The sequence below is a fragment of the Callithrix jacchus genome, chromosome 13 (genome assembly GCF_049354715.1).
Source record: "Callithrix jacchus isolate 240 chromosome 13, calJac240_pri, whole genome shotgun sequence".
Taxonomy (NCBI): domain Eukaryota; kingdom Metazoa; phylum Chordata; class Mammalia; order Primates; family Cebidae; genus Callithrix; species Callithrix jacchus.
The window spans coordinates 60,971,888-60,990,439 of NC_133514.1; the positions used below are offsets into that span (position 1 = coordinate 60,971,888).

General features: G+C 35.7%; 1 protein-coding gene across 5 annotated transcripts in view; it reads right to left on the reverse strand.

Annotated features, from left to right (window-relative positions):
- The window catches only part of SMCHD1 (structural maintenance of chromosomes flexible hinge domain containing 1), a 159,365-nt gene that overhangs the window by 122,993 nt on the left and 17,820 nt on the right, over positions 1–18,552 (reverse strand). For all 5 annotated transcript variants that reach the window (XR_013525776.1, XR_013525775.1, XR_008476015.2 and 2 more), the window contains exons 5-7: positions 18,169–18,299; positions 4,638–4,752; positions 4,395–4,514 (exon numbers count right to left, since the gene is read on the reverse strand). Coding sequence is in view for 2 of the 5 variants with exons in the window: in XM_035270680.3 (XP_035126571.2) it covers positions 4,395–4,514; positions 4,638–4,752; positions 18,169–18,299 (366 nt within the window). In the remaining 3 variants the exon portion in view is untranslated. The remainder of the gene's footprint in view (positions 1–4,394; positions 4,515–4,637; positions 4,753–18,168; positions 18,300–18,552) is intronic.

Genomic DNA, 18,552 nt, shown 5'->3' on the forward strand with positions numbered 1-18,552 from the left:
CAAAAACAAGCAATGGGGAAAGGATTCTCTGTTCTCTGTTTAATAAATGGTGTTGGGAAAACTGGCTAGCCATGTGCAGAAAGCTGAAATTAGACCCCTTCCTTACACCTTATACAAAAATTAACTCCAGATGGAGTAAAGATTAAAACCATAAAAATCCTAGAAGAAAACCTAGGCAATACCATTCAGGACATAGGCATAGGGAAGGACTTCATAAGTAAAACACCAAAAGCAATGGTAACGAAAGCCAAAATAGACAAATGGGATCTAATTAAATTTAAGAGCTTCTGCACAGCAAAAGAAACTATCATTAGAGTGAACTGGCAACCAACAGAATGGGAAAAACTTTTGCAATCTACCGATCTGACAAAGGCCTAATATCCAGAATCTATAGAAAACTTAAATTTACAAGAAAAAAACAAACAACCCCATCAAAAAGTGGGCTAAGGATATGAACAGACACTTTTCAAAAGAGGAGTTAATTTTTGTATAAGGTGTAAGGAAGGGGTCCAGTTTCAGCTTTCTGCACATGGCTAGCCGGTTTTCCCAACACCATTTATTATAGAGGGAATCTTTCCCCACTGCTTGTTTTTGTCATTTTGTCAAAGATCAGATGGTTGTAGATGTGTGGCATTACTTCTGAGGCCTCTGTTCTGTTCCATTGGTCTATATCTCTGTTTTGGTACAGAGATACAGTCAACAAACTGCTCATCAGCACTGGTCATTAGAGAAATGCAAATCAAAACTACATTGAGATACCTTCTCATGTCAGTTAGAATGGTGATCATTAAAAATTCTGCAGACAACAGATGCTGGAGAGGATGTGGAGAAATAGGAATGCTTTTACACACACTGTTGGTGGGAATGTAAATTAGTTCAACCATTGTGGAAGACAGTGTGGCAATTCCTCAAGGTTCTAGAAATAGAAATACCATTTGACCCAGCAATACCATTACTAGGTATATACCCAAAGGATTATAAATCGTTCTATCATAAAGACACATGCACATGTATGTTCACTGTGGCACTGTTTACAATAGCAAAGACTTGGAGCCAACCCAAATGCCCATTAATGATAGATTGGATAAAGAAAATGTGGCACATATACACCATGGAATCTTGTGCAGCCATAAAAAAGGATAATTTCATGCCCTTTGCAGGAACACGGATGAAGCTGGAAACCATCATTCTCAGCAAATTGACACAAGAACAGAAAACCAAACACTGCATGTCCTCACTCATAAGTGGGTAATGAACAATGAGAACACACAGAAACAGGGAGGGAAACATCACACACCGGGGCCTGCTTGGGTGGGAGAGCTAGGGGAGAGATAGCAGGGAGTGGGAGTACTGGGGAGGGATAACATCAGAAGCAATACCTAATGTAGATGACGGGGGGATGGATGCAGTAAACCACCATGGCATGTGTATACCTATGTAACAATCCTGCACGATCTGCACATGTACCCCAGAAATTAAAGTATTTTAAAAAAAAAAGTAATGGCTAAAACCACAACTGCTTTTGCACCGACCAAGTAATAAATTCATTTATTGTTCAATTATAAAAAAGAAAAAAAGCCATTGCAGCCCTAGTTATGGCCAGAAATTCTGTGTTCCAGTATTGGAACAATTGTGGCAGTGAAATCATTCCAACTCTTGGATCACAGATACAGCAGTGAGGTCCTGAATTCCAGACCCAGTAGTGGTCTTACAATTGAATGATTGTAGCAAATGTTGCAGCATCCCTCCAGGATAACTTCAGAGAGTCTCGGCATCATTCTAAAAGGCTTAGTCATAACTCATTTCTTTGGCCCTTCCAATAATCAGTAAGCATCTAATTCCCGCTTTTAAATATTTTCTGTGTAAAAGGCCTAGGATGGTTTGTTTCCTTTACTGAACCTAGCATGATTCAGTGTCTCAATTTTAAAAGTTTTCACATGAAACATAGATTTGAGAGCTTTTGGTTTAAGTAGCAAATACACATCTATAGGAAAGGCAAGACTGTTGACTATAGAACGAGAACCACCAACTTCACCCACATTCTGAAAACTGCTCACAGGTCAGAGATAGAAGAGCTGTTCAACAAAAATAGGCTGGAAATGACTGGTCAGAAAAGGAAAAGGACCCAGTACCTGTTGGTACCCATGAAATGTTTGCTGGGAAGAACTAAGCAGAAAACGCTGGCAGAAAAACGGTGCTCCAAGAGGCCCAGTTCTATATACAAGCTTTGTAATATGCACACAATTTTGAAAGCCACTTATATTCTCAATTCCTATTTTTCACCAGTTTTATCATGGCAAGTAATAGTTCCACCATGATATTTTATAGGGCTTTGTGGTGGCTAAGATGGAAAAAATAAGATGAAATATGTAATTTGTTAAGTAAATGAAACAAAGAAAAGAAAGTAATATCCTGCACAAAGCGAATATTATTGAGGAAAGAAAAGTGGATAATAAAATGAAAAAAAAATTCAACCCACCAACTAATGAAAGAAAAGGTGTTTTTTAACTTACCAAATGGTCAACATTTTGCTGTCCTTTTTCCCTTTCTCATTGTTTTGAAAAATAAATACAATGAGACAAGTACTTCCATAAGGTTGTTGGAAGTGTACGTGACTTCGGGTTTAACCTTTCTGAATTTTGAAATACAAGCAATTTTGAAATACAAGCCATGAACATATAAAAAGTCCAAATTCAAACTGGACGCGGTGGTTCAGCCTGTAATCCCAGCATTTTGGGAGGCTGAGGTGGATGGACTGCCTGATGTCAGGAGTTTGAGACCTATCTGGTCAACATAGTAAAGCCCCATCTCTACTAAAAATACAAAAAAAAAATTAGCCAGGCATGGTGGCATGCACCAGTAATTGCAGCTATTCGGGAGGCTGAGGCAGGGGAACTACTTGAACCAGGGAGGTGGAGGTTGCAGTGAGCTCAGATGGCACCACCGTACTCTAGCTGAGGCAACAGAGCAAAACTCCATCTCAAAAAAAAAAAAGAAAACAAAAGTTCAAATTCATTATCACAGCTATTAAAATTATAACAATCTAAACTAAGAAAAAAAATCTGTAATTCAGGGAAGATGTTATGCAAAGATATTCATGGCAATGTCTTTACAATTATTCTAAAATCCTTTATATAAGCCAAATGCTCAACAGAATAGTGAAACTGTGTTATATTCATTGAAGGAAATGTTATAAGGCTGCTAAAAACTGTTGTGTATCAAAATATTTTATAAGATGGGGAAATACTCAACATACTAATTTTTTAAATGTGGGATCAAAACTATAAGAACATATTTTAAAAAGTTGAATTTGAAGGAAATTCACCAAAATGTTTCAGTAGGTTTCTCTAGGACTTGGGAGTATTTTTATTTTACTTATCCTTTCCTATATAGTTTCCTACAAGTTGTTTTAGAATCGGAAAACCAATTTTTTAAAAGTTCAAAATTACTTTTTTAAAATGTTGTATTGTTTTTGAGACAGTCTTGCTCTATCACCCAAATCGGAATGCGGTAGCATGATCATACCTCACTTGCAGCTGGGCTCAAGTGATCCTCCCACCTCAGCCTCCAGAGTAGCTAGGACTACAGGTACACACTAACACACTTGGCTTTTTTTTTTTTAAAGTTTCCTATGTTACCCAGGCTGGTCTTGAACTCCTGAGCTCAAGCGATCCTACCATCTTAGCTTTCCAAAATGTTGGTAGTACAGGAGTGAGCCACTGTGCCTAGCTGTAAGTCACTTTAAAATATTTATCTGTAATCCCAATACTTTGGGAGGCCAAGGTTGGAGGACTGCCTAAGTCCAGGAGTTCGAGGCTGTGGTGAACTGTGATAGCACACTACACTCTAGTCTAGAGGGTCAGAGTGAGAACCCATCTCTTAAAATAATAATAAATAAACTAACTTACATATTAAATATTTTAGATTAAAAATCCTGTTTCAAACAGAGAAGAGTTAAAGAAATATACAATAAATATTTACTTACCACCAAGATTCAAATTTGTTAACATTTTGTCTTATTAACACAAGAATTTGAATGCAAACTTGTAACAGCAATCTCTCATTTCTTTCTCTGGAGGTCCAACTTTCTGAAAGTCCATTACCCTATTATTGTTTTTCTACTCTATGATTTTATTATATAACAAAAATTTTAAAATTCCAATTCAGACCAGGGAAAAAAGTTTACAATCCTACAAGCAATCTACAGAAAGCTTAGTAAGCTTTATGAGACAACTTGTCTGAAGATTTCTGGCTTGAGAAAGCCCATTTTTGTTACTAACATAACTAAAGGAAAGAGTAACTCATTTTGAAAAATTCATACCTTCATGTTAAGTTCTGTCCTACCAGCTATCCAAAGAAGTAAATTTACAATTATGAATTAAAATGTATTGTACCTTTCTGTTTCTAATATATCCACTATATATTGCCTCTTTATTTTTCTCCTTCTTCTCAAAATCTTCTTTAGAAAGTACAAGCTCATGAACATCTTGGGAATCTGCAGGTTTGCTTATCATCTGTTAAATATTAAAAAGAGTACTTTTTAAATTTCTAATAGTTAAACTGGTTAACACATTTAGACAGAGTCAACTTGAAAATATTTTGACCAACTTTCATTTATAAGAAATTTTTTTACTTACTCTGGCTGATTGTCCAACAAAGAAGACAGCTTGCTTGCCCCCAACACCAAAGTAGGAAATATCACTATTTAAACTGCGTGGCACTGGTACTGGACGAACATATCCTGAATGATCACTAAAATAAAACATTATATTAATGAAGTCATTTTAAACAAGCTATTTAAGTGCCGAATGAAACTTTCATTGCACTTGTATTCATTGTTAATAAAATGATCACCTGGCCTGCAAACACCCCTAAACGAAAGGTGAAATAATCAGTATCGAGACATCTACTCCAGTGCATCTCAAAGTAGTCCCTAGGCCAGATGCATCAGCTTTACCTGAAACCTTTTAAAAAATGCAAATTCTTGGGCTCAGTCCTATTAAATCAGGAAATCTCTCAGCAACAGGATTAAATAAGTGTTTTTATTATCTTTATTCCTCTAAAACTTTCCCTTCAAAATTGTTTACTACTTTAAAACTTGCTAAAATATGGTCTGAAGAATAATGGTAATTAGAACAAAGGAGATTCTCCCTTCCATATACCATGATAAATGAAGAGCTCTGAGGGAACACTGAGCCATAACAACATTCTGAAGAAGAGGCACCACTGGTCTTTCAAAATGTAGGCAAAGTCTCCAGGGACATCATCCCCCAATATCAGAAATAAACAGAATGAAGGTGAGACTGGAACCACTATTAAACTCAATGGAAAGATTAAAGAGCGGGCAGATGTGATATAGCTGGAGAGAATTAGAGAACAGAAAGATATATTCAAAGAATGTAACCACAGAAAATAAAGACAACTGAAAATATCAAAAAAGACATAAATGACCAAAGGAAAAGATCTCACACAAGATTAAACATAGTTCCAGAAAGAGAGGGAACAGAGAATGGAAAATAGCTGTAAATATTCTGGAACCAATAAAAAACATGGCTTCACAGATCCAGGAAAACTGAAAGAGTCCAAACAGGACACATAAAAAGAAATCAACATCATTGTAAACACCAAAAACCAAACAGAAGAACTAGAAAATAGGCTGAGAGAGAAAACAGAATAAAAGAGATTAGCAGGCTTTGATAGCTACAGTAAAAGACAGAGAGGAATATTATCTCTATAGTGCCTGAAAAAAATCTGTTAACCTAAATCGTCAACTAGAGAAAAATAAAGAATTTATAGATAAAAACCAAAATAATTTATCACCAGAAGGCTTGATTCCTGCAAGCACAATCTAACATACATGTGGTCACCATAATATGGTACATACAAAGGTAACTTTTTAAAGTACTACATATGAGACATTTACCGTGCGATGAAAAAGTGGTAGTATATATATTGTTGAATTTCTAAAAGTCAGACTTTAAATAACTTCAATAACAAAAGTGGTTAAAAAAAAAGTGGTAGTGTATATACTGTTGAATTTCTAATAACTCAGACTTTAAATACTTTCAATAACAAAAATGTCATTTCAGGAAGGGAGTGACCAAAGCTAACAAAGTCCTTAAGTTGGGAGAAGGAAAACACTTTTAATCCTGAAATTTAAGTTAAATATCAATGTTAAAATTTCAAAGAAAATCAGAAGAAGATGTAAATTCTAAAATATTAAGGAGAAAAAAGGCAGAGCAAGAAAACAAAACAGCAGAAGACAATAAATTAAAGAGGAAACAAAGAATGGGATAAACAAAAACTTTTAATTGGTGTAAAAAGTCCTATCCCCATATATAAATAATCACAATAAACATAAAGACAACATTGACCAGGTAGGACACTGTAATACCAGAGATACAAAACAACAAGAGTATCCCCTCACAACACCCCCTGCAACATCTACATACAAACACATCCCCATAAAACACACACAAACTGTCTACACAAAATAACACACACAAAATTCCTCCCAACACAAGCTTGCATTTATACAAAACACCTCACACAATATACAAACACACCACTACTTTTTTTTCTTAATATATATTTTATTGTGTTTTAGGTTTTGGGTTACATGTAAAAAACATGCAAGACTGTTGCATAGGTACATACATGGCAATGTGGTTTGTTGCCTTCCTCCCCATCACCTATATCTGACATTTCTCCCCATGTTATCCCTCGCCAACTCCCCACCCTGCACTGTCCCACCCCTAGTTCCCCCCAAGAGACCCCAGTGTGTGATGCTCCCCTCCCTGTGTCCATGTGTCCTCCTCATTGTTCAACATCCGCCTACGAGTGAGAACATTTGGAACACACCACTACTTTCAACAGAAACACCGCAATGCTACAAAGCATATAGACTAATGATAAAAAAAAATCTTAAAACAAGTCAGAGAAAAATAGACAATATGTACTGAGATACAAAGATAAGACTGATAACAGATTTCGCATCATAAATGATGCAAGCTGGTAGAAAATGGAGTGACATATTTAACATACAGGTTTGAGTATCCTTTATCTAAAATGCTTGGAAGCAAAAGCATTTCATATTTCTGATTTTTTTTTTCAATTTTGGAATAGATGCATTATACTTACCACCTAAGCAACCCAAATCTGAAAATGCAACATCTGAAATGTTCCAATAAGTATTTCCTTATGTGTCACATTGGTGCTCAGAAAGTTTTGGATTCTGGAGAATTTCAGATTTTGGATTTTTGAATTTGGAATGTTCAACTTGTACTTAATTTTGTAAAAATCAAGCTCAAACTAGATGCTCAGCAAAACTATCTTTGGGGTCTGGGGGAGGCAAGAAAGATCCTATGGGACATACAAAATCCGAAAAAAATTCATCAAGAACAGACTCAAGTTATAAAAGAATGTTTAGAAAGATCTTCAGGTAGGAAAGCAATACCAGACAGATTTACACGAATCAACACAAGCTCTAGTTAAATATGGTAAATATGTGGGTAAACATAAACTGGCTCAGGGACTCAGATTTTGTATGCAAATGTTCATAGCAGCATTATCAAAAGACAAAAGGTATAAACAACCTGTGTCCATTAACCTATGAACTGATAGACAAAATACAGTATTGGCTGTACAATGGAGAATCATTCGACCATAAAAAGGAATGAAATTCTGATACATGCTACAACATGGATGATCCCTTCAAATTAGGCTAAGTGAAGTAAGTCACACACAAAATGACAAATACCGTATAATTCCATTTAAATGAGGTACCTTGATGTGGCAAATTCATTGAAACAGAAAGTCAAATAGTGGTTACCAGGGGCTGAGTGGAGGCAATGGGGAGTTAAGCTTCAATTTGGGGGTACAGGGTAAAAAAACTTGGGGAATACGTAATGATAATAGTTGTAAAGACTGTGACTGTAATTAATGCCATGGAATTATACACTTTAAAATGGTTATAACTGCAAATTTTATGTTATTTATATTTTATCACAATTTTTAAAAAGAGAACTTCCTTAAAAAGGAACAGAACAGTGTGCCGTTGGAACACTAAGCAGATGTGTATAGCTTAGCAAAAAAGGTCAGAAGTTGAGAAGAACCCTTTTTACATTAAGGAGAGAGGCAGTTGATTATTGAAAGTAAAATAACAATACTGTACTTTGATATTTATGCCAAAGTAAAATGTATAAAAACAAAAGTACAAAGACCAAGATAGCATAAATGGAAGTATACTATTGTGATGTACTTATATGTAAAGTGGTTTAGTATTACTTAATACAGACTGTGATAAATTAAAGATTTATACTATGAATCCTAGAGTCACCAGTAAAGTAACAGTTACAGCTAATATGCCAAAAAAAATAAAACAGAACCTCTCTCTCTCCCTTTCTCTTTCCCTCTGTCTCTCTTTCTCTCTCTCTGTCTCTCTCTCTCTCTCTCTCTCTCTCACACACACACACACAGAATCTGCAATAAGGCAGAAAAAAAAAGAAAATGGGAACAAAAACCAGGCAGAAAAATAAAAAACCAATTAACAAAGATGGTAAACTTAAATCCAAACATCAGTAATACAATTAAATGCAACTGCTCTAAACACTCCATTAAAAGGCAGAGATTGTTAAATATTAAGACACAAATATCTATTGCCTAAACAAAGCCCTCTTTAAATACAAAAAGACAATAGGTTAAGAGGTTGGAAAAAGATTTACCATTTTAACATTAATGAAAAGAAAGCTAGAGTGAATACATTAACACCAAAGTCAATAAAAGACACCAGGAAATGAAAAAAAGAACACTTAAACAAAACAAATAAATGGGTAAATAAAATAGATTATCACTCCCCTACTGAGTTTTTCAAATTGTTAGACTGTTAAAATCAAAATAACACTGTTCTCAAAGTATGGAGAGATAATATTTAAGACAACAAATTATAAATGGAGTTTTATGAAAACTAAATTGTAAGATTCTTACCACAAGATTTTTTAAGTGTGGTATGTCCATACTAGTAAACTGTAGATAAATGTGTATGTACACAGTAATTCCTAGAGCAATGACTAAACAAAAAAAAAAGTAAGATATACTCAGAAACACTATAAAGAAAATGGAATACTAAAATATGTTTAATCCACAAGAAATATAAAACAAAGGAAACAAAAAAATTAACATGACAGACAAGTCTTAGGATATTAATCATTACATTAAATGTAATGGTACAAAGACACTAAATGAAACTATAAGTGTGGTTATAAAACATGACCCAACTATATGTTTTCTATAAGAAACCCATTTCACATATAATAATAAAGTTGGGTTAAAAGAAAATGGATGAAAAAAGATATAGCATACAAACACAAATGAAAAGCTGGGATTGCTATACTAATAGATAAAGTACACTTCAAAGTTAAGAAAATAACCAGTAACAGCAACACTACATCATGAATAAAAGGGTCGGTCCACCAAGAAAGCACAGAAGGCGTAACAATCCTTGGAGACTCTGACACCCCTTAGTTACTACCACATAGAAAATTCAGCAAGGATAGAAAGAAATGAATAATATCATCAACCAATAGAATCTAACTGACATTTTCAAAACACTTCTCCCAACAATAGCAAAATACACCTTCTTTTCAAAAACATATAGGAAATTCACATAGATAGATAACATTCTGGATCATAAAACCCAACAAATGTACACAGCTGAAATAATTTATGAGTATATTCCCTAGCTATCATGAAGTTAAACTTGATCAATAGAAACGCAATAGGAAAAATCAATTAGAACACTTAGAAATTCACGCACCTTTGAAAAAATCCATGAGTCAAATACCAAGTTGCAAAAGAAAAAAGTAGACTGAACTGAATGAAAAGGAAAATATAGCATAACAAAACTTGCACGATGCTGCAACTTATTTCCTAGAATTATGATTAACCAAAGTCTATGACCTAATGTTTATCAAGAAAAAAAAAAAGTAAATTAGTTCTAAGAATTCAGTTACTATGCAATACTGCTAGGAAATAAGTTGAAAATACCCTCCAATATTTTCCTTTAAAATATTTCTGGGAAAACATACAAAAGTTTACAGAAGGGAGAAGCTCAGTGATAAAACAACATATATACATCCGCTCAGGCAAAACTAAAGAGATGTCTCCATTAGTTAGAAATGCACACACTCATAATCCCTTTTTCAACCCAAATGACCCATGCAAACCAAATCTAGGCAACAGCTCTATCACAGCAAGTAAGGCTAAGAATATATATTTCAAGACAGTCTCAGACTTGTGTTAACGAGTCTAGAAAATTTCCTATATCCCCTCAAGGATTATATAAATATCCCTTTATGAAGATAAATAAAAGTAGAAAAGTATGATTTTAAGAAACAGTTTTATACCACAGCAGTCCTCTGGAGAATTAGGAAATTCATCTCCTTAAGGAATAAATTTACATTCAAGTCCAAAAAATTTTCAGAAAACATTTTAATATAATGAAAAGAGGACACTTAATCTTTGGGAAATTTGGATGGAAATGAAATGTAAGAGGTGTTTCAAGTAAGAAAAAGTATCAGGGGGCAGTGGTTCACTCCTGTAATATCAGCACTTTGGGAAGCCGAGATGGGTGGATCACCTGAGGTCAGGAGTTTGAGACCAGCCTGGCCAACACAGTGAAACCCCGTCTCTACTAAAAATACAAAATTAGCCAGGAGTGGTGGTGTGCGCCTATAATCCCAGTTACTTGGGTGGCTGAGGCAGGATCGCTTATACCTGGGAGGCGGAGGTTGCAGTGAGCTGAGATCACGCCACTGTACTCCAGCCTGGGTGACAGGTAAGACTCCATCTCAACAACAAAAAAGAAAAAGTTATCAAGAAAGATGATCAAATTAGTAAAAGAAACTATATCTAAATGACTGCCAGGAAACCAGGGTAGAATAACTATGTATGTATGTATCTCGTGATATTGAATCTAATAGAGGAGGAGAAAAAAACACCAAAATTAAGAAAGCTCCACCTCTAACAAAACTGGCCACCAATCTCTATCAGAGCCTCTGAAATAAATCTGCCAGACATACGAAAATGACCAAAATTAAAGTAGGGTGCTTAAATGTTACAAATGTATTCCTACATTAAAGCAAATACAAACATTAGAAAGTAAACAAAAGCTAATCTTAATTTGCTGAAAACCAAAGAAGACAAAGCAGCTTTTTCCTTAGGAATATGAGGAAAAATCCTGTTGGGGGTCCGTTTCTACAACTTAAACATGGCATGGGTCACGTAGCATTTTTACTTATTTATAAAATATTTCAAAAAAGGGCTCTGACTTGAGAGCCTGTTAATTGATGAGCAAGTTGAAAGTGCAGAAAAAGTAGCACCGATCCAACACATATGTGAATCCAGCTGACCTAACTAATGTCATATCTCCTTCTCCTACAAAATAATTATACATACACTATTATAATAATGTTCCAGGTATCCACATTATCTTCTAAAGCAATCATTCTGATAGTGCCCAAATTATGAGAGAATTTTCTAGCTTTATGTAATGTTATACATTCTTTTTTTTTTGAGAGACAAGATCTCACTCAGTCACCCAGGCTGGAAAGCAGTGGTATAATCATGGCTTACTGCAGCCTTGACCTCCTGGCCTCAAGTAATCCTCCCACCTCAGCCTCCTGAGAAATTGGGGCTACAGGTGCAAGCCGTAACACCTGGCTAATTTTTTTCTTTTTGAGACGGAGTCTTGCTCTGTCTCCCAGGCTGGAGCATAGTGGCGCAATCTCGCCTCACTGCAATCTCCACCTCCAGGGTTCAAACAATTCTCCTGTCTCAGTCTCCTAAGTAGCTGAGATTACAGGCACATGACAACACACTCGGCTAAGGTTTGTATTTTTAGTAGAGACAGGGTTTTGCCATGTTGGCCAGGCTGGTCTTGAACTCCTGACCTCAGGTGATCTGCCAGCCTCGGCCTCCCAAAGTGCTGGGATTATAGGCATGAGCCACTGAGCCTGGCCTACACCTGGCTAATTTCTTTAAAAATGTTTTGTAGAGATGTGATCTCATTATGTTGTGTAAACTGGTCTCAAATTCCTGGGCTCAAGCAATCTTTCTGCCTCAGCCTCCCAAAGTGTTGGCATTATAGGTGTGAGCCACTGAGTCCAGCCTATTGTCCTGTATCTTGATAAGGGTTTGAGATACACAAGTGTATATGTACATTTGTCAAAAATCAGTAAACGAGTGATCACTTCCAGAATGGTGGCATAAGAACCTCCAAGAAAGCACTCACTGATGAAAGCAATGAGAACACCAGAAAAAACTGTCAAGCTCAACCAGCAGCAACTGCTTTAACAGCTGTCTGAGGCAATGAAAATAGAGAAAACAAGAATCTGACTAAAAATGTACAAGGAAAAGCTGAACAACGTGAGGTCTTCAGCGATTTTTTAAAAGCTTCAACATATTCATCACTAGAATCAATAAGGTCACTCCCACATGCAGGGCTATACACATGTTCAAGAAAGAATTGAGAAGGTCCTAGTAACAACTCACTTCCAGCTTACCTGGAGGTTCACTATAAGCAAGAAGTCAAAGTAAGGCAGAGTTTACAACTCTGCAACAGAGCACTAAAAACATGTCCCACTCTGCACATAGAGCCCCTCAGCAAAAGGTGGGAGACTTAGTGGTTCAAGACATTTAAGATAATATTTCATCATTAGCTGACCACAAAGCTAACTAATCAGAAACTTCAAGAAGAACACAAAGATACAGACTTAACAGAATTCGTTCGGAGAAGCCACTATATAAACAAACAACAGATGAAAAAACAAGTCTTGGGGAGGGAGGTGGTATCAGATTTCCAGGGTTCCTACATTATATTATAATATGGCCAGTTCTCAATAAAAAATTACAAGCCATGCAAAGAGATATTAAAGTATGGTTCGCACACAGGAAAAAGAACAGTTGGTGGAAACTGTGGCAGAAGCAGCTCAACTATTTTAAATATAATCAAAGCACAGAAACCATGTCTAATTAACGAAAAAAAAGTATTAAGAATGATAGTTCACCAAACAGATAGTATCAGTTGGGACAGAAATCATAAAAAAAGAACTGAATAGGAATTCTGGAATTGGAAAAAATAACCAAAATGAAAAAAATCACTTAAGAGACTCATGAGCAGATTTGAGTTGGCAGAAGAATCCATAAACTTGAAGGTAAGCTGATTGAAATTACTCAGTCTGCGGAACAAAAAGAAAAATGAAGGAAAAAAAACCAAAGCCTCAGAGACTGTACTATAGAACACCATCAAGTATACAGATAAGAGGAGTCACAAAAGCAAAGGAGAAAATACCTGGAGGAAAAAAATGGCCAAAAACTTCCCAATTCTGATGAAAAACTTTATTCTATATATCCAAGAAACTCAATGAACTGTAAGTAGGATGAACCCAAATCCACACCTAAACGCATCAGCATTAAACTGTCAAAAGCCAGAGACCTCACTAGTGAAATGCAAAAAAAACAGCCAGAGAGAGAATCTCAAAATCTCAAAAGCAGTGAGAGAAGCAATTTGTTACACAGAAGAGATCCTCAAAAAGATTAACAGCTAATATTCATCAGAAACCATAAAGCCAGAAGGCAGTGAGCTAACATATTCAAAGTCTTAAAAGACAAAGACTGTCAACCAAGAGTTCTTTACCCAGCACAAGTAGCCTTAAAAATAATGGAAAGATTAAGACACTTTCAAATAAAAACTGAGGGAATTTGTCATTAGCAGATCTGCCCTAATAGAGCCATAAAGATAGTCCTTTGGGCTAAAATGCCAGGATACTAGAAAGTATTATAACTCAGGTCGGGCGTGGTGGCTCACACCTATAATCCCAGCACTTTGGGAGGCCGAGGCGGGTAGATCACAAGGTCAAGAGATCAAGACCATCCTGGTCAACATGGTGAAACCCTGTCTCTATTAAAAATACGAAAATTAGCTGGGCATGGTGGTGCGCGCCTGTAGTCCCAACTACTCGGGAGGCTGAGGCAGGAGAATTGCTTGAACCCGGGAGGTAGAGATTGCCGTGAGCCGAGATCGCGCCATTGCACTCCAGCCTGGGAAACGAGAACGAAACTCCATCTCAAAAAAAAAAAGCAAGTATTGTAACTCAAATATACATGAAAAAATAAACAGAAAATAAGGTAGTGATAATTACATACTTAGAAAAGACAATATAAATGTATTATTTGTAACTCTTTTCCTATCTGATTTAAAAGATCAAGGCATAAAACAGTTTAAGTAGAAAACTGTAGTGACAGGGCTATAATGTACAACAATCACATTTATATGAAAATAATAGTCCATGGAAATGGAAGGAGAACAAAGCTAAGTAGGAGTGGTTTTTGTATACTATAGACATATCATTGGCATTAATCCAAACTATATTGTTATAAATTCAGATGCTGGTTGTAATCCCTAGAAAAACAATTTAAAATGTACATTAACAACCACTGGTCAGACATGGTGGCTCACTCCTATAATCCCAGCACTTTGGGAGGCTGAGGCAGGTGGATTGCTTGAGCTCAGGAGTTGGAGACCAACCTGGGCAATATAGTGAGACCCCACCTCTACAAAAATTAGCCAGGTATGGTGACATGCACCTATGGTCCCACCTACTTGGGAGGCTGAAATAGGAGGATAGCTTGAGCTCAAGAGGCAGAGATTGCAGCGAGCCAGGAAAACAGAGCAAGATTTCTCTCAAAAAATAACAACAAAAAAAACTATTAAAAGAATACTAGCAATTGCCAGGAGATAGAAAGTGAATATTACTTACTACTAGGTTTCTTTTGGGGTTGTGAAAACATTCTGGAATTAGTGGTGATGGTTGCACAATTTTGTTAACTCAAAACTACTTAACAGTATACTTTAATACTGTAAATGTTATGATATGTAAATTTTATCTCCATAAAAGATAAATTCAATGAAGATACTTTTAAGACATATATAAACATTTAACTGTATAATAGGTAAAATTTACCTCATAATTAAAAATACTGAACACTAGGAAATAATATGGATACTTTGAACACTAGGAAAAAATATACTGATACTTATAACTTGTTTTAAACTGTATTTATGAACTAATGGTGGGACAGACAGATATGGAGTTCAACAGTAAAACCTAGATGTGGGTATGGGTATTCTCTGCAGAATTTCAACTTTTCTGTATGTTTTAAAATGTTCATAATAAAATACTAAAGGAAGAAAACAGTGCTGAGAAAACACTCAGATCCCAGTTGTGGACCATTCTACAAGAAAACTAGCCTAAGCACTACAGAAAAATGAAAATATTATGAAAAACACAAAAGGTAGGGAAACTATCATAAAGAAGACCAGACATGACGAGAAAAAAAAAAATATAATGAAAATCTTATGTTAGATATTACTGCATTAATGATAAACTTCTTAAATGTGATAATGATTTTTAGTTATTTACAAGAATCTACTTGTCCTCAGAATACACCTGCTACAGTATTTAGGAGTGAAGTGTCACACAAACTGACAGCAGTGTACTTTCAAATGATTCAGAAAAACAAAGCGTTTGACTGCAAGTGTGTAGACAGATAATAAATGTGACAAAATGTTAACAACCGATAAATCTAGGTGAAGGATATATGGGTGCTATTCTTTCATCTTGCCTATTGGCTGGAAATTTTTCAAAATAAAAAGGGTGAGCTTAGGGAGTAGTACCCAGGTAGATGAGCGTTATGAATAATATTACCAAACTGAAATTCTCACGTCTCCTTCTACTCTCCCCTTTATCTACAGTGCTACAATCACAATAGTATCCTTTCTGTCCTTCAAACACAACAAGACTGTCACAATTTCAGAGTCTTTGCTTTGCTGGTACTTCTTCTACTTGAAACACACTGCTTTCTTCTGATCATTCAAGCCTCAACTCAAATATAATCTCAAAGAGGCTCTCATCTCCAACCACCTTATCTAGAGAGATGTGCATCAGCCCTATTACTCTACTTTTTTTTCCCTAGCAATCCATTCCTTCAACATTACTCTACATTTTATTCATAGTAATAATAACTGAAATGCTTCTACATGTAATTTTTTGTATTTCTGTTTCTCTCTCCAATACATTGTGAACTACAGGTCAAGGCTGTTAGTTGTTTAGTACTTTTAGCCTGTTCTTCCCTTTCTTCTACAGCCTGTCTTCTGTGGCATCCATCCTTGTATCCAGTAAAAACAAATGGAAGGAGTAAAGCATCTGAGCAAAAGCTAGAGGCTGAAGGATCTTGATAGAAATAGAGTGGGTCAAGGAACTGACACTGGACTCAAAGACAGTATGAATACCTAACAGCTAGAATTAACAACTGATTGTTTACTGACACCAAACCTATAAAGCTAAGACTAAAAGAGCACAAAAAGATTTTTGCCAGAATTCCCTAATATTTGGTTAAGTTTAAAAGTTTGTGTTGTTCTAAGGACCAGAGAAAAATCAATGTCCCATTAATCCAGTTAAGACTTTCATTTCTTACTACTTTTCTAGTTGATATAACTGATGTGTTTCTGACCATTTTGCCTAATCTACCATCTGTTCTACCTTCCCTTCCACCTAATACTTCTGTCATATGCTAAATCCTATCCTCACATTATTAAAGACAGTGGTCTTTGCCTTCTCTCTGGCTTTTTATAAATCCTTTAAGTGACACATATTCATGAAAATACTGAAATACAATGGCTGTGGAGAAGTCTAGGCCAGGTGCAGTGGCTCATGCCTGTAATCCTAACAGTTTGGAAGGCTGAGGCAGGCGGACCACCTGAAGTCAGGAGTTCAAGACTAGACTGGTCAACATGGTGAAACCTGGTCTCTACTAAAAATACAAAAAAAAGCTGGCGGGTGCCTGTAGTTCCAGCTACTTGGGAGTCTGAGGCAAAAAAATTGTTTGAACCGAGGAGGCAGTGGTTGCAGTGAGCCAAGAGTGTGCCACTGCACTGCACTCCAGCCTGGGCAACAGAGTGAGACTCTGTCTCAAAAAAAAAAAAAAAAAGTCTGAGGTTAGGAATGAGAAGTAATAACTAAAATGACAGCTTCTATAGGTTATATTTATCAACTGTTTACCGTATGCCAGACTCTGTCCTAAGGATTTTACATGTACTAACTTAGTTGTTACAAAACCTTATGGGATACTATCCCCATTTTATGGATATGCAAGTTGTGGGACAGAAAAGTAAAGTAAGTTGACCAATGTCACACAATTAGTAAGTGGCAAGGTTAGAACCCAAACCAGGCCAAATGATACAAGAGTCTTTGTTCTTCATACTACATTATCTCTTACAATGGCACTGTTAAGTCTTTAATAATAGAATGAAAATTCTGAGATTGCTGAAATTTTAGAAGCAAGACCACCAATGTGCTAACTATATTAACACATTGAGATTGATCCTTAAATGTGGGTGACTTTTCTTGACACAGTAAAGAACAAAACAGGTTATGAACACACACCAACTATTTAATAAGGATGCCAAGTGACTCTTCCCAAGTATGCTGTTAGAAATACAGCAACATAGCTTAAAATATCAAATGACTTGTGGGTGAAAGCTCTACTTTACTAGAGTCCCACTAAGATCCCAAAAATCTGAATCTTTTTATGGCTGATGGCTTTTAGCATATTTTGTTTTCCCAGTGACATCCTTGTTCAAGATATTTTCTACAAGCACGTTCTGATACATAACTCCACTAGATTCTGCTCCTGAATGTTTTATAAAAAGAGCTCTGAAAGTAGAGCAATAGTGAGATTCACAGAACCACGTGCAGTTTTAGACATTTTGCAAACGGTATGAAGCGATTTCTAAAGCCTATTTTAAAACCATTCTACTGCTATAGAGGCTACACAGAGAGGAAAGGGGAAAAGCTCTAAGGTACTCAACATATCAACACCTACATACCTCAGGAAATGCAAAATGAGCTGTTTAATGGAAAGACACAATATTATGTAGTTCTGACTATTTCTGAGTATCAATCATAAAAATTCTATAATACAAAAACCTAAATAAATATGCAGATAACAGTAAACCTCCAAAGTATCATATGCATCTAAAGGTATATTCGGTTTTTTTATCCTTATTAAAATACACAGCTACACACACACAAAAAAGTAAGGTTTTCTAACCTTTCAAAGTCACCTTGCCTTGTAAATTTTGATAACCTATACACGGCCCAGTTGTTAAGCTGTTTAGAGGTCATTCCTCTTCCATTATCTATCACTGCAACAGCAGGTTTTCCTTGTGTTTCATCAAAAAGCTATGAAACAAAATAAGTTCAAAAAGACAGGAAAAGTCAAATCAATATTTGAAACATAAAAAGGTAAATATGAAAAAAAGATCAAATGGGTTCACTTATACATTACTGATGGAAGTGTAAATTAATACAATTTTCTGAAGCAGTGTGTATCAAAAGCCTCAGAATTCTTCACATCCTTTAGCCTAGAAATTCCATTTCTCAGAATTTAACTTAAGGAAATATCCAGAAACATGTACAAAGATGTATAAGAATT